A 12,993-nucleotide genomic window follows, 5' to 3' on the forward strand; every position below is an offset into this window, starting at 1 on the left:
GGACATTAGGCGGTTTAAGAGGACATTAGGCGGTTTAAGAGGACATTAGGCGGTTTAAGAGGACATTAGGCGGTTTAAGAGGACATTAGGCAGTTTAAGAGGACATTAGGCGGTTTAAGAGGACCTTAGGTGTTTATGGAGACATTAAGTGTTTTAAGAGGACATTAGGCGGTTTAAGAGGACATTAGGCGGTTTAAGAGGGCGATATTAGGCTGTTATACCAAATTCAGGGAAGAAGCTGCCTGGGTTCTCCATAACGAAAGCAGTAGGCAGATACAAACTATAGGGTTCTATTCAAAGTCATTTCCGATTGAGCCAACATATTCAGCATTTACCTCAAGGGTCGGCAACAGACGACCCGTGGACCAAAACTGGCAGGCAAAGTTTTTTGTGTGCCCGCCCAAAAAATAATCTATATTTCATTTTTGGTCAAAAAATACAAGAATCACCAGGAATTCAGCAAAAAATGTGTTTCATTTAGAAGATCTGTTCACCAAGTATTCCAGAGAAGAAGAAAAAAAAGATGTGATCGTGTCTCAATGTAATCAAGATATTTAATGACTGTTAATTTAAAATACATTATGTTTCTGGGCTTAGTTGTGGTCAATTTGCACTGTACAAATGATTATAATTATGTTCCGAACCCCCAACTCTCCACTCTGACGAAAATGGTCCTGAGGCTGAATCTAGTTGCCTGCCCCTTGGTTTACCGTGAATGCAGTCTCCGCTAACGCGGGAACATCGCTTTCTAATTTCAATCACGCTGTAACTATTTCCACGATGCAGATTGAATAGAGCCCTAGGTCTTTTAAATGCCTGTCAATGTTATCCCCATTCATATCATGCAGGTGAAGTAATGTCTCATAGATGAGAAGGAGTGGTATAAAGCTGAGAGCAGCCCTCATTAAAAAGGAACACTCATCTCAGAGTGGCAGTGCTGATCTAGGATCCTGTCCGCGTAATCGTATTTACTGTGATCTAAAAGGCAAAACTGATCCCAAATCAGCATGAACAACTATAGCCCCGTTTATACCTCGTTCTAACATGTATCTTTTGTCCAGATCATGTCCACATTCTGATTGTGCCCATATCTTTAGACAGGTGTAGATGGTTCAAATACGCATTGTGAACATTGATCAGATCTTCCTGCCCACCCCTGGAGGTAGTCAGGCACACAGTGTGTCTGGATATATTACAAGTGTAGACGAATCTGAACAGTGAAACCATTTAAATCCTAATTATTCTGCCTTCTAAATCATTGACAGGTGGCACCATTGACTTATGGCATCAATATGTCACTTAAAATCAATAAATACATATTTTTGGAAGAGAATAGATTTTTTTAAAATTGCATACAGGAAGGAACCAGGAAATGTGGTCACAATACAGATAAGAGACACATTCTAATGCCACGTGTAAAGTTATGTGAGAAAATGTGGTCTCAATCAGAATGTGTACAATGTCAGGACAAAGGAGACGCTGGCAGCAGGTCTATGCTTTATGAGACCCTTCATATATACACGGCCCCTGACCCAGGGGATCCTCAGACCATGGCCATATTGTTTACCTGTGTGTTCGTATTTATGCCTGAGCAGGGAGCTGCTCTTCTGGAAGATCTTGTCACACAAGTCACAGGAGTACATCCCGCTCTGCAGCCGACGCATCTTCTTCAGCGGAGGGGAAGAGTCTGAGTTATCCTGCTCCTCTACCGTCGACACACCCTCTGAGCTGGTGGCACACTTCTCCTCCTGTCCGAGAAAAATACAGATTGTTTTTAGAACATGTTATTAGGAAGGAGAAGAAGAATTCCAACAAAAACAATAAGTTACAACTAATAATCCTATTTATATTAGATTATTTATACACAGTGTTTCCAATGTCAAACGCCTTTTACGTGAGGAGAGATCAGCTGTACAAAGCCCAGAGGGACTTAGAGAGATCTCTCTGCCACACCCATCAGACACTGACACGCCTTTCAGACAGACGCTACGCTGTGAGCCGCTCACATGGGTTTTAACATACAATGGAGGATTCATTCTGCTTACACACACACACACACACACACACACACACACACACACACACACACACACACACACACACACACACACACACACACACACACACACACACACACACACACACACACACACACACACACACAGTCAGTCAGAGTAAGTATGAGTCCCAAATGCCACCCTTTTCCCTATGTAGTGCACTACTTTAGACCAGAGCCCTAAAGTAGTGCACCATTGGATACCATTGGTGATACAGCCTGACTCCTGAGGGTTGGGTTAGTCAGGTTAGTCAGTAAAGCTGAAGCAGGAAAAATAGGGGAAACTCTACCTATCTCTTTACATTGTCTTGTCTCACACATAATCATGCATTCTGAATAGCTCTTTCACAAACCAACCTGGCAGCCGTTGATTCTGACGGTCTTCTGGGCTCCGTCGGCCCCAGTGGTGCCGCTGCATGCTGTAGTGGTGTATGTGTAGGTGAGCTGGGGGATGAGGATGGTCCGTTTGGTGGTGCCGGTGGAGATGGCCCTGAGGCAGGGCACACCGCTGCCCTGATTGGTGATGGCTACTAGCCGGGTGGTCATTATGTTCACCGGGCTGGGGATGGTCGTTTGGGGGGAGGAGGTGACGTAGATGGTGTTGGTGGTTCCCTGGAGTCCTGGGAGCTGGGCCTGGACTGTCTCCTTCAGGCAGGTGAGGTTGAGGGGCTGCTCCTGTGGAACGTGGGGGACCTGGGGCTGTGACTGGGGCTGCTTGGGAAGGGACAGGTCCAGGGGAAGATCTTGAGCCTCGCGCTCAGAGTCGACCTCAGTCTTCACGATGACCAGGCCGCTGGAGGAGAGGTTTAGTGGTGAGGGGGCCGAGGCTGAGACAGAGGGGGACGTCGAGGCAGGAGGTTGGGAAGATGATCTCTCCTGTGTTTGGGCTGAGGCATGCTGCTCCTCTATCTCTGTCCCGCTCTTCTCTTGGTCTAGCTGGGTCTCTGTGCTGGAATCTGAAAGTCCAGAATCATCTGGAGAGGAACCAGGGGGTCCGACCGTGATCTGACCTGACCGCATTTTCTCAAACCACTTCTTGACCACGTCCACGGGCAGGCTGACATTGTCAGAGATCTTGGCCAGCTCTTCCTCGGTGGGCTCGGCGTTTAAGGCGAAGTAGGCCTTGAGGAGTGAGAGCAGATTCTTTAGAGGATGCTGGCCTGGTGTTATCCCTGCCTCGGCCAGGAGGGCGGCGATGGAGGGGTCGAAGGTGGCGCTGTCACCTCCATCCCCGTTGGCAGGTTTACAATGCTGGAGCATGTGCAGTGCATCCAAATCACCAGGACAATTGTCACACAGTAGACACCTTGTCTTGCCTGTCTGGGCCTTTGGTGTCTCAGCTTCAGTCTCTGTCTCCTGTGTCTCCATCTCTGACTCGCGCTCTGAGTCGTCCGGCTCGGTCTTGTTGATGTGGAGGTCCTGGGGGAGTTTCTCTGTTACTTTGGAGGCGGGCTGTGTGTTTGTGGCGCTGGCGGTGTTGGTGTTGTTGGTGGGAGGGGGAGCCTCCTGCTTGAGGATCTGAGGGGCGGTGGGCTGCTGGGCTGGGCTTGGCTCCAGGCTGTAGTTAATGATGATCTTGGTGGTACCGTCCTGGTCCACGAAGCCAGGCAGGCTGATGGCTGAGATTACCTGCTGGCCAGCCTGTGTCACAAACCCCTGCTTGGAGGTCACCAGCCCGTTGGCCGTCCCCAACACCTGACGCAGCACGTTTCCATCCAAGGCCACCTTGGATATAAGAGGACCACCATAGATACAAGTTGTTATCCTCATTTTGCATCATCACACTTTAAAACCTTACTGTTGACATGCTACGTTTAGGATCATATCAACAGTAAACTTTTTGAATGCAAAAATGCATTGTATACATATGTGTGGTTGAATTCTTTTCAATTGTTGTTTTTAAAAAACATATTTTTTTTAAACAAGTAATTTTTTTTTATTTCACTTCACCAATTTTGACTATTTTGTGTTTGTCCATTACATGAAATCCAAATAAAAATCCATTTTAATTCCAGGTTGTAAAGCAACGAAATAGGAAACATGCCAAGGGGGGTGAATACTTTCGCAAGCCACTGTCGGTTTTTTATACCAATTATAAATCAAATCAAACCTTGAGCATGTTCTGCAGGTCGCTGAGGTTAATACTGATAGGAGACATCAGACCCATGGTAGGCAGTACCACCGCCTGGACCATGCCCTGAGGCAGCGCCGTGCCCTGGGGTAGCGCCACGCCACCGTTAAACACCGTCCCATTCGTCCCCACCGTCCCGTTAGGCGCCACCACCACCGGCTTGAACTCATAATCCACAGGCTCAGATTTAATCTGAGTGTGGGGGAGCCGCTCCTGTAGGGGCTTGCTGTCTGTCTTCTCCCCCCGGAGGAGCACTCGGACTGGGGCTGCGGCGGGGCCAGAGGGCTGGGTCTGGCTGGGGGTCTGGTTGGAGACCTTAATGACTGGGCTGGGGTTGCCATTGACAGGCACCATGCCAACACACTTCTTACTGCTGATGTGGGAACTGTAGGACCCTGAGTGGGAAAACCTCTTCTTACAGTTGGGGCACTCGTATGGCTTCTCTCCTGCAAAGAAAGAGATGTATAAATCTAGGAAACAGCTGAACAGCTGAGGTTATGTTCCAAAGGGCATCCTATTACCTAGATATTGCACTACATTTGACCAGAGCACCCTGTCAGGATAGGGTGCTACTATTTGGGACTCAGGTGAACCTATCGTTAACAAACAGGCCGAGGTAATAATAGCAACAGAATGACGACACATTGGCCAGGAGCACAGACTCAATAATGATCATAATCAAGACTTTGAAATAACAGAGCTGCATATTAGAAACATATCAAAGGAGAAACGGGTCAGTTCAGTACCCTATTCCCTATGTAGTACACTACTTTTCAACACGGCCCATGGTACCCTATTCCCTATGTAGTACACTACTTTTCAACACGGCCCATGGTACCCTATTCCCTATGTAGTACACTACTTTTCAACACGGCCCATGGTACCCTATTCCCTATGTAGTACACTACTTTTCAACACGGCCCATGGTACCCTATTCCCTATGTAGTACACTACTTTTCAACACGGCCCATGGTACCCTATTCCCTATGTAGTACACTACTTTTCAACACGGCCCATGGTACCCTATTCCCTATGTAGTACACTACTTTTCAACACGGCCCATGGTACCCTATTCCCTATGTAGTACACTACTTTATAGAATATATAGAATTTATAGAATATATGTGAGTTCAGTACATCTGGACCACCACTGTGAATATAGGTAAGTTCAGTACATCTGGACCACCACTGTGAATATAGGTGAGTTCAGTACATCTGGACCACCACTGTGAATATAGGTGAGTTCAGTACATCTGGACCACCACTGTGAATATAGGTGAGTTCAGTACATCTGGACCACCACTGTGAATATAGGTGAGTTCAGTACATCTGGACCACCACTGTGAATATAGGTGAGTTCAGTATATCTGGACCACCACTGTGAATATAGGTGAGTTCAGTACATCTGGACCACCACTGTGAATATAGGTGAGTTCAGTACATCTGGACCACCACTGTGAATATAGGTGAGTTCAGTGCATCTGGACCACCACTGTGAATATAGGTGAGTTCAGTACATCTGGACCACCACTGTGAATATAGGTGAGTCACAGTATCTGCATCCCAAACGGCACCCTATTCCCTATGTAGTGCACTACATTTGAACACAGCCCATGGTACCCTATTCCCTATGTAGTACACTACATTTCAACACGGCCCATGGTACCCTATTCCCTATGTAGTGCACTACTTTTGAACACGGGCCATGGTACCCTATTCCCTATGTAGTGCACTACTTTTGGCCAGGACCCATGGAACCCTATTCCCTATGTAGTGCACTACTTTTGACCAGGGCGAATAGGGCTTTGGTCAGGAATAGGGTGCTCTTTAGGATGCAGACACTACCCACTGGGGTCACACTGGTTGAATCAATGTTATTTCCACGTCATTTCAATGAAATTACTGTGGCTGGTGGGTATGAGTCATGATGACGGTGTGTGTGTGTGTGTGTATGTGTGTGCGTGTGTGTGCGTTGCCACGGCGACCGGTGCGATGCCAATTTGACTCACCGCTGTGGATGCGAAGATGCTCCTTCAGGTGGTGCTTATATTTAAAAGCCTTGGAACACTCAGTACACTTGAACTTCCTGTTCCCCCCTGTTGTTATTGTTGTGGTGGTGGTCTGGGGTACATGACGCTGGCAGACAGACAGGACAGACAGACAGCGGTGAGTGATTGGGATGTTTTGTAACGTCAGTATCCTGTCTAAAGATTACTCTTGTTACTGTCTGAAGGATGTGTTTTCATTCCCAGTAAAGCAGTAATAGACATATTTGTCTTGAATTACAGACACATTAATCAAATCGCTCCATTTAAAAAACAGGCTAAAGTGAGAATTCAAATAATACTGAAACAAGGCAGGAAACCTGTGAGTCCTCCAACCACAGGGACATGGACATCGACAAGGACAGAAACAGGGACAGGGACGGAGAAGATACAGGGACAGAGAAGATACAGGGACAGGGACAGAGAAGATACAGGGACAGGGACAGAGAAGATACAGGGACAGGGAAGATACAGGGACAGAGACAGAGAAGATACAGGGACAGAGAAGATACAGGGACAGAGACAGAGAAGATACATGGACAGAGAAGATACAGGGACAGAGAAGATACAGGGACAGGGAAGATACAGGGACAGAGACAGAGAAGATACAGGGACAGAGAAGATACAGGGACAGAGACAGAGAAGATACAGGGACAGAGAAGATACAGGGACAGGGAAGATACAGGGACAGAGACAGAGAAGATACAGGGACAGAGAAGATACAGGGACAGAGAAGATACAGGGACAGGGAAGATACAGGGACAGAGACAGAGAAGATACAGGGACAGAGACAGAGAAGATACAGGGACGGAGAAGATACAGGGACAGAGAAGATACAGGGACAGGGAAGATACAGGGACAGAGACAGAGAAGATACAGGGACAGAGAAGATACAGGGACAGAGACAGAGAAGATACAGGGACAGAGAAGAAACAGGGACAGGGACGGAGAAGATACAGGGACAGAGAAGATACAGGGACAGGGAAGATACAGGGACAGAGACAGAGAAGATACAGGGACAGAGACAGAGAAGATACAGGGACAGAGAAGAAACAGGGACAGGGACGGAGAAGATACAGGGACATAGAAGATACAGGGACATAGAAGATACAGAGACAGGAACATGGACATAAACCAAGACTAGGACAGAAACAGGAACAGACACAGAAACAGAGACAAGGGCTAAGGACAGAGACAGGAACAGAGACAGGGGCTAGGGACAGAGACAGGAACAGAGACAGGGGACATGGACAGAGACAGAAACAGAAACAGAGACTAGGACAGAAACAGGGACAGAGAAGATACGGGGACAGGGACAGAAAAGATACAGGGACAGGGACAGAGAAGATACAGGGACAGAGACAGAGAAGATACAGGGACAGAGACAGAGAAGATACAGGGACAGGGACAGAGAAGATACAGGGACAGGGACAGAGAAGATACAGAGACAGGGACAGAGAAGATACAGGGACAGAGAAGATACAGGGACAGGGACAGAGAAGATACAGGGACAGCGACAGAGAAGATACAGGGACAGGGACAGAGAAGATACAGGGACAGAGAAGATACAGGGACATGGGCAGAGACAGAGAAGATACAGGGACAGAGAAGATACAGGGACAGGGACAGAGAAGATACAGGGACAGGGACAGAGAAGATACAGGGACAGAGACAGAGAAGATACAGGGACAGAGAAGATACAGGGACAGGGACAGAGAAGATACAGGGACAGAGAAGATACAGGGACAGGGACATAGAAGATACAGGGACAGAGACAGAGAAGATACAGGGTGCAGGGACAGAGAAGATACAGGGACAGAGACAGAGAAGATACAGGGACGGAGAAGATACAGGGACAGAGAAGATACAGGGACAGGGAAGATACAGGGACAGAGACAGAGAAGATACAGGGACAGAGAAGATACAGGGACAGAGACAGAGAAGATACAGGGACAGAGAAGAAACAGGGACAGGGACGGAGAAGATACAGGGACAGAGAAGATACAGGGACAGGGAAGATACAGGGACAGAGACAGAGAAGATACAGGGACAGAGACAGAGAAGATACAGGGACAGAGAAGAAACAGGGACATGGGCAGAGACAGAGAAGATACAGGGACAGAGAAGATACAGGGACAGGGACAGAGAAGATACAGGGACAGGGACAGAGAAGATACAGGGACAGAGACAGAGAAGATACAGGGACAGAGAAGATACAGGGACAGGGACAGAGAAGATACAGGGACAGAGAAGATACAGGGACAGGGACATAGAAGATACAGGGACAGAGACAGAGAAGATACAGGGTGCAGGGACAGAGAAGATACAGGGACAGAGACAGAGAAGATACAGGGACGGAGAAGATACAGGGACAGAGAAGATACAGGGACAGGGAAGATACAGGGACAGAGACAGAGAAGATACAGGGACAGAGAAGATACAGGGACAGAGACAGAGAAGATACAGGGACAGAGAAGAAACAGGGACAGGGACGGAGAAGATACAGGGACAGAGAAGATACAGGGACAGGGAAGATACAGGGACAGAGACAGAGAAGATACAGGGACAGAGACAGAGAAGATACAGGGACAGAGAAGAAACAGGGACAGGGACGGAGAAGATACAGGGACATAGAAGATACAGGGACATAGAAGATACAGAGACAGGAACATGGACATAAACCAAGACTAGGACAGAAACAGGAACAGACACAGAAACAGAGACAAGGGCTAAGGACAGAGACAGGAACAGAGACAGGGGCTAGGGACAGAGACAGGAACAGAGACAGGGGACATGGACAGAGACAGAAACAGAAACAGAGACTAGGACAGAAACAGGGACAGAGAAGATACGGGGACAGGGACAGAAAAGATACAGGGACAGGGACAGAGAAGATACAGGGACAGAGACAGAGAAGATACAGGGACAGAGACAGAGAAGATACAGGGACAGGGACAGAGAAGATACAGGGACAGGGACAGAGAAGATACAGAGACAGGGACAGAGAAGATACAGGGACAGAGAAGATACAGGGACAGGGACAGAGAAGATACAGGGACAGAGACAGAGAAGATACATGGACAGGGACAGAGAAGATACAGGGACAGAGAAGATACAGGGACATGGGCAGAGACAGAGAAGATACAGGGACAGAGAAGATACAGGGACAGGGACAGAGAAGATACAGGGACAGGGACAGAGAAGATACAGGGACAGAGACAGAGAAGATACAGGGACAGAGAAGATACAGGGACAGGGACAGAGAAGATACAGGGACAGAGAAGATACAGGGACAGGGACATAGAAGATACAGGGACAGAGACAGAGAAGATACAGGGTGCAGGGACAGAGAAGATACAGGGACAGAGAAGATACATGGACATAGAAGATACAGGGACATAGAAGATACAGAGACAGGAACATGGACATAAACCAAGACTAGGACAGAAACAGGAACAGACACAGAAACAGAGACAAGGGCTAAGGACAGAGACAGGAACAGAGACAGGGGCTAGGGACAGAGACAGGAACAGAGACAGGGGACATGGACAGAGACAGAAACAGAGACTAGGACAGAAACAGGGACAGAGAAGATACAGGGACAGGGACAGAGAAGATACAGGGGCAGAGAAGATACAGGGACAGAGAAGATACAGGGACAGAGAAGATACAGGGGACATAGAAGATACAGAGACAGGAACATGGACATAAACCAAGACTAGGACAGAAACAGGAACAGACACAGAAACAGAGACAAGGGCTAAGGACAGAGACAGGAACAGAGACAGGGGCTAGGGACAGAGACAGGAACAGAGACAGGGGACATGGACAGAGACAGAAACAGAGACTAGGACAGAAACAGGGACAGAGAAGATACGGGGACAGGGCCAGAGAAGATACAGGGACAGGGACAGAGAAGATACAGGGACAGAGAAGATACAGGGACAGAGACAGAGAAGATACAGGGACAGAGAAGATACAGGGACAGAGACAGAGAAGATACAGAGACAGGGACAGAGAAGATACAGGGACAGGGACAGAGAAGATACAGGGACAGGGACAGAGAAGATACAGGGACAGAGACAGAGAAGATACAGGGACAGAGACAGAGAAGATACAGGGACAGAGACAGAGAAGATACAGGGACAGGGACAGAGAAGATACAGGGACAGAGAAGATACAGGGACAGAGGACAGAGAAGATGCAGGGACAGAGAAGATACAGGGACAGAGAAGATACAGGGACAGAGAAAGATACAGGGACAGAGAAGATACAGGGACAGAAGAAGATACAGGGACAGAGAAGATACAGGGACAGAGAAGAGACAGAGAAGATACAGGGACAGAGAAGATACAGGGACAGAGAAGATACAGGGACATAGAAGATACAGGGACAGAGAAGATACAGGGACAGAGAAGATACAGGGACAGGGGACAGAGAAGATACAGGGACAGGGACAGAGAAGATACAGGGACAGAGAAGATACAGGGACAGAGACAGAGAAGATACAGGGACAGAGAAGATACAGAGACAGAGAAGATACAGAGACAGGGACAGAGAAGATACAGGGACAGGGACAGAGAAGATACAGGGACAGGGACAGAGAAGATACAGGGACAGAGAAGATACAGGGACAGGGAAGATACAGGGACAGAGACAGAGACAGAAGATACAGGGACGGAGAAGATACAGGGACAGAGAAGATACAGGGACAGGGAAGATACAGGGACAGAGAAGATACAGGGACAGGGAAGATACAGGGACAGAGACAGAGAAGATACAGGGACAGAGAAGATACAGGGGCAGAGACAGAGAAGATACAGGGGCAGAGACAGAGAAGATACAGGGACAGAGACAGAGAAGATACAGGGACAGAGACAGAGAAGATACAGGGACAGAGAAGATACAGGGACAGGGACAGAGAAGATACAGGGACAGAGACAGAGAAGATACAGGGACAGAGAAGATACAGGGGCAGAGACAGAGAAGATACAGGGACAGGGGCATAGAAGATACAGGGACAGAGAAGATACAGAGACAGGAACAGGAACAGAGACAGAGAAGTTACAGGGACAGAGAAGATACAGGGACATAGAAGATACAGGGACAGAGAAGATACAGGGACAGGGAAGATACAGGGACAGAGACAGAGAAGATACAGGGACGGAGAAGATACAGGGACAGAGAAGATACAGGGACAGGGAAGATACAGGGACAGAGAAGATACAGGGACAGGGATGATACAGGGACAGAGACAGAGAAGATACAGAGACAGAGAAGATACAGGGACAGAGACGATACAGGGACAGAGAAGATACAGGGGACAGAGAAGATACAGGGACAGAGAAGATACAGGGACAGGGACATAGAAGATACAGGGACAGAGAAGATACAGAGACAGGAACAGGAACAGAGACAGGAACAGAGACAGGGGACAGAGACAGAAACAGAGACTAGGACAGAAACAGGGACAGAGAAGATACAGGGACAGGGACAGAGAAGATACAGGGACAGGGACAGAGAAGATACAGGGACAGAGAAGATACAGGGACAGAGAAGATACAGGGACAGAGAAGATACAGGGACAGAGACAGAGAAGATACAGGGACAGAGACAGAGAAGATACAGGGACAGAGAAGATACAGGGACAGAGAAGATACAGGGACAGAGAAGATACAGGGACAGGGACAGAGAAGATACAGGGACAGAGAAGATACAGGGACAGAGACAGAAAAGATACAGGGACAGAGAAGATACAGGGACAGAGACAGAGAAGATACAGAGACAGGGACAGAGAAGATACAGGACAGGGACAGAGAAGATACAGGGACAGAGAAGATTACAGGGACAGGGACAGAGAAGATACAGGGACAGAGAAGATACAGGGACAGAGACAGAGAAGATACAGGGACAGAGGACAGAGAAGATACAGGGACAGAGAAGATACAGGGGCAGAGACAGAGAAGATACAGGGGCAGGAGACAGAGAAGATACAGGGACAGAGACAGAGAAGATACAGGGACAGAGACAGAGAAGATACAGGGACAGAGAAGATACAGGGACAGGACAGAGAAGATACAGGGACAGAGACAGAGAAGATACAGGGACAGAGAAGATACAGGGGCAGAGACAGAGAAGATACAGGGACAGGGGCATAGAAGATACAGGGACAGAGAAGATACAGAGACAGGAACAGGAACAGAGACAGAGAAGTTACAGGGACAGAGAAGATACAGGGACATAGAAGATACAGGGACAGAGAAGATACAGGGACAGGGAAGATACAGGGACAGAGACAGAGAGAAGATACAGGGACGGAGAAGATACAGGGACAGAGAAGATACAGGGACAGGGAAGATACAGGGACAGAGAAGATACAGGGACAGGGATGATACAGGGACAGAGACAGAGAAGATACAGAGACCAGAGAAGATACAGGGACAGAGACGATACAGGGACAGAGAAGATACAGGACAGAGAAGGATACAGGGGACAGAGAAGATACAGGGACAGGGACATAGAAGATACAGGGACAGAGAAGATACAGAGACAGGAACAGGAACAGAGACAGGAACAGAGACAGGGGACAGAGACAGAAACAGAGACTAGGACAGAAACAGGGACAGAGAAGATACAGGGACAGGGACAGAGAAGATACAGGGACAGGGACAGAGAAGATACAGGGACAGAGAAGATACAGGGACAGAGAAGATACAGGGACCAGAGAAGATACAGGGACAGAGACAGAGAAGATACAGGGA

General features: G+C 48.0%; 1 protein-coding gene across 1 annotated transcript in view; it reads right to left on the bottom strand.

Moving 5' to 3' along the window:
* The window catches only part of LOC109874774 (zinc finger E-box-binding homeobox 1-like), a gene marked incomplete at its 3' end in the record, with an annotated part of 43,035 nt that overhangs the window by 1,762 nt on the left and 28,280 nt on the right, over positions 1 to 12,993 (bottom strand). Inside the window, exons 2-5 of the mRNA XM_031810115.1 lie at positions 6,197 to 6,391; positions 4,167 to 4,633; positions 2,414 to 3,781; positions 1,568 to 1,748 (exon numbers count right to left, since the gene is read on the bottom strand). Of these exons, the coding sequence (XP_031665975.1) occupies positions 1,568 to 1,748; positions 2,414 to 3,781; positions 4,167 to 4,633; positions 6,197 to 6,391 (2,211 nt within the window). The remainder of the gene's footprint in view (positions 1 to 1,567; positions 1,749 to 2,413; positions 3,782 to 4,166; positions 4,634 to 6,196; positions 6,392 to 12,993) is intronic.

This window comes from Oncorhynchus kisutch, linkage group LG30 (assembly GCF_002021735.2).
Source record: "Oncorhynchus kisutch isolate 150728-3 linkage group LG30, Okis_V2, whole genome shotgun sequence".
Taxonomy (NCBI): domain Eukaryota; kingdom Metazoa; phylum Chordata; class Actinopteri; order Salmoniformes; family Salmonidae; genus Oncorhynchus; species Oncorhynchus kisutch.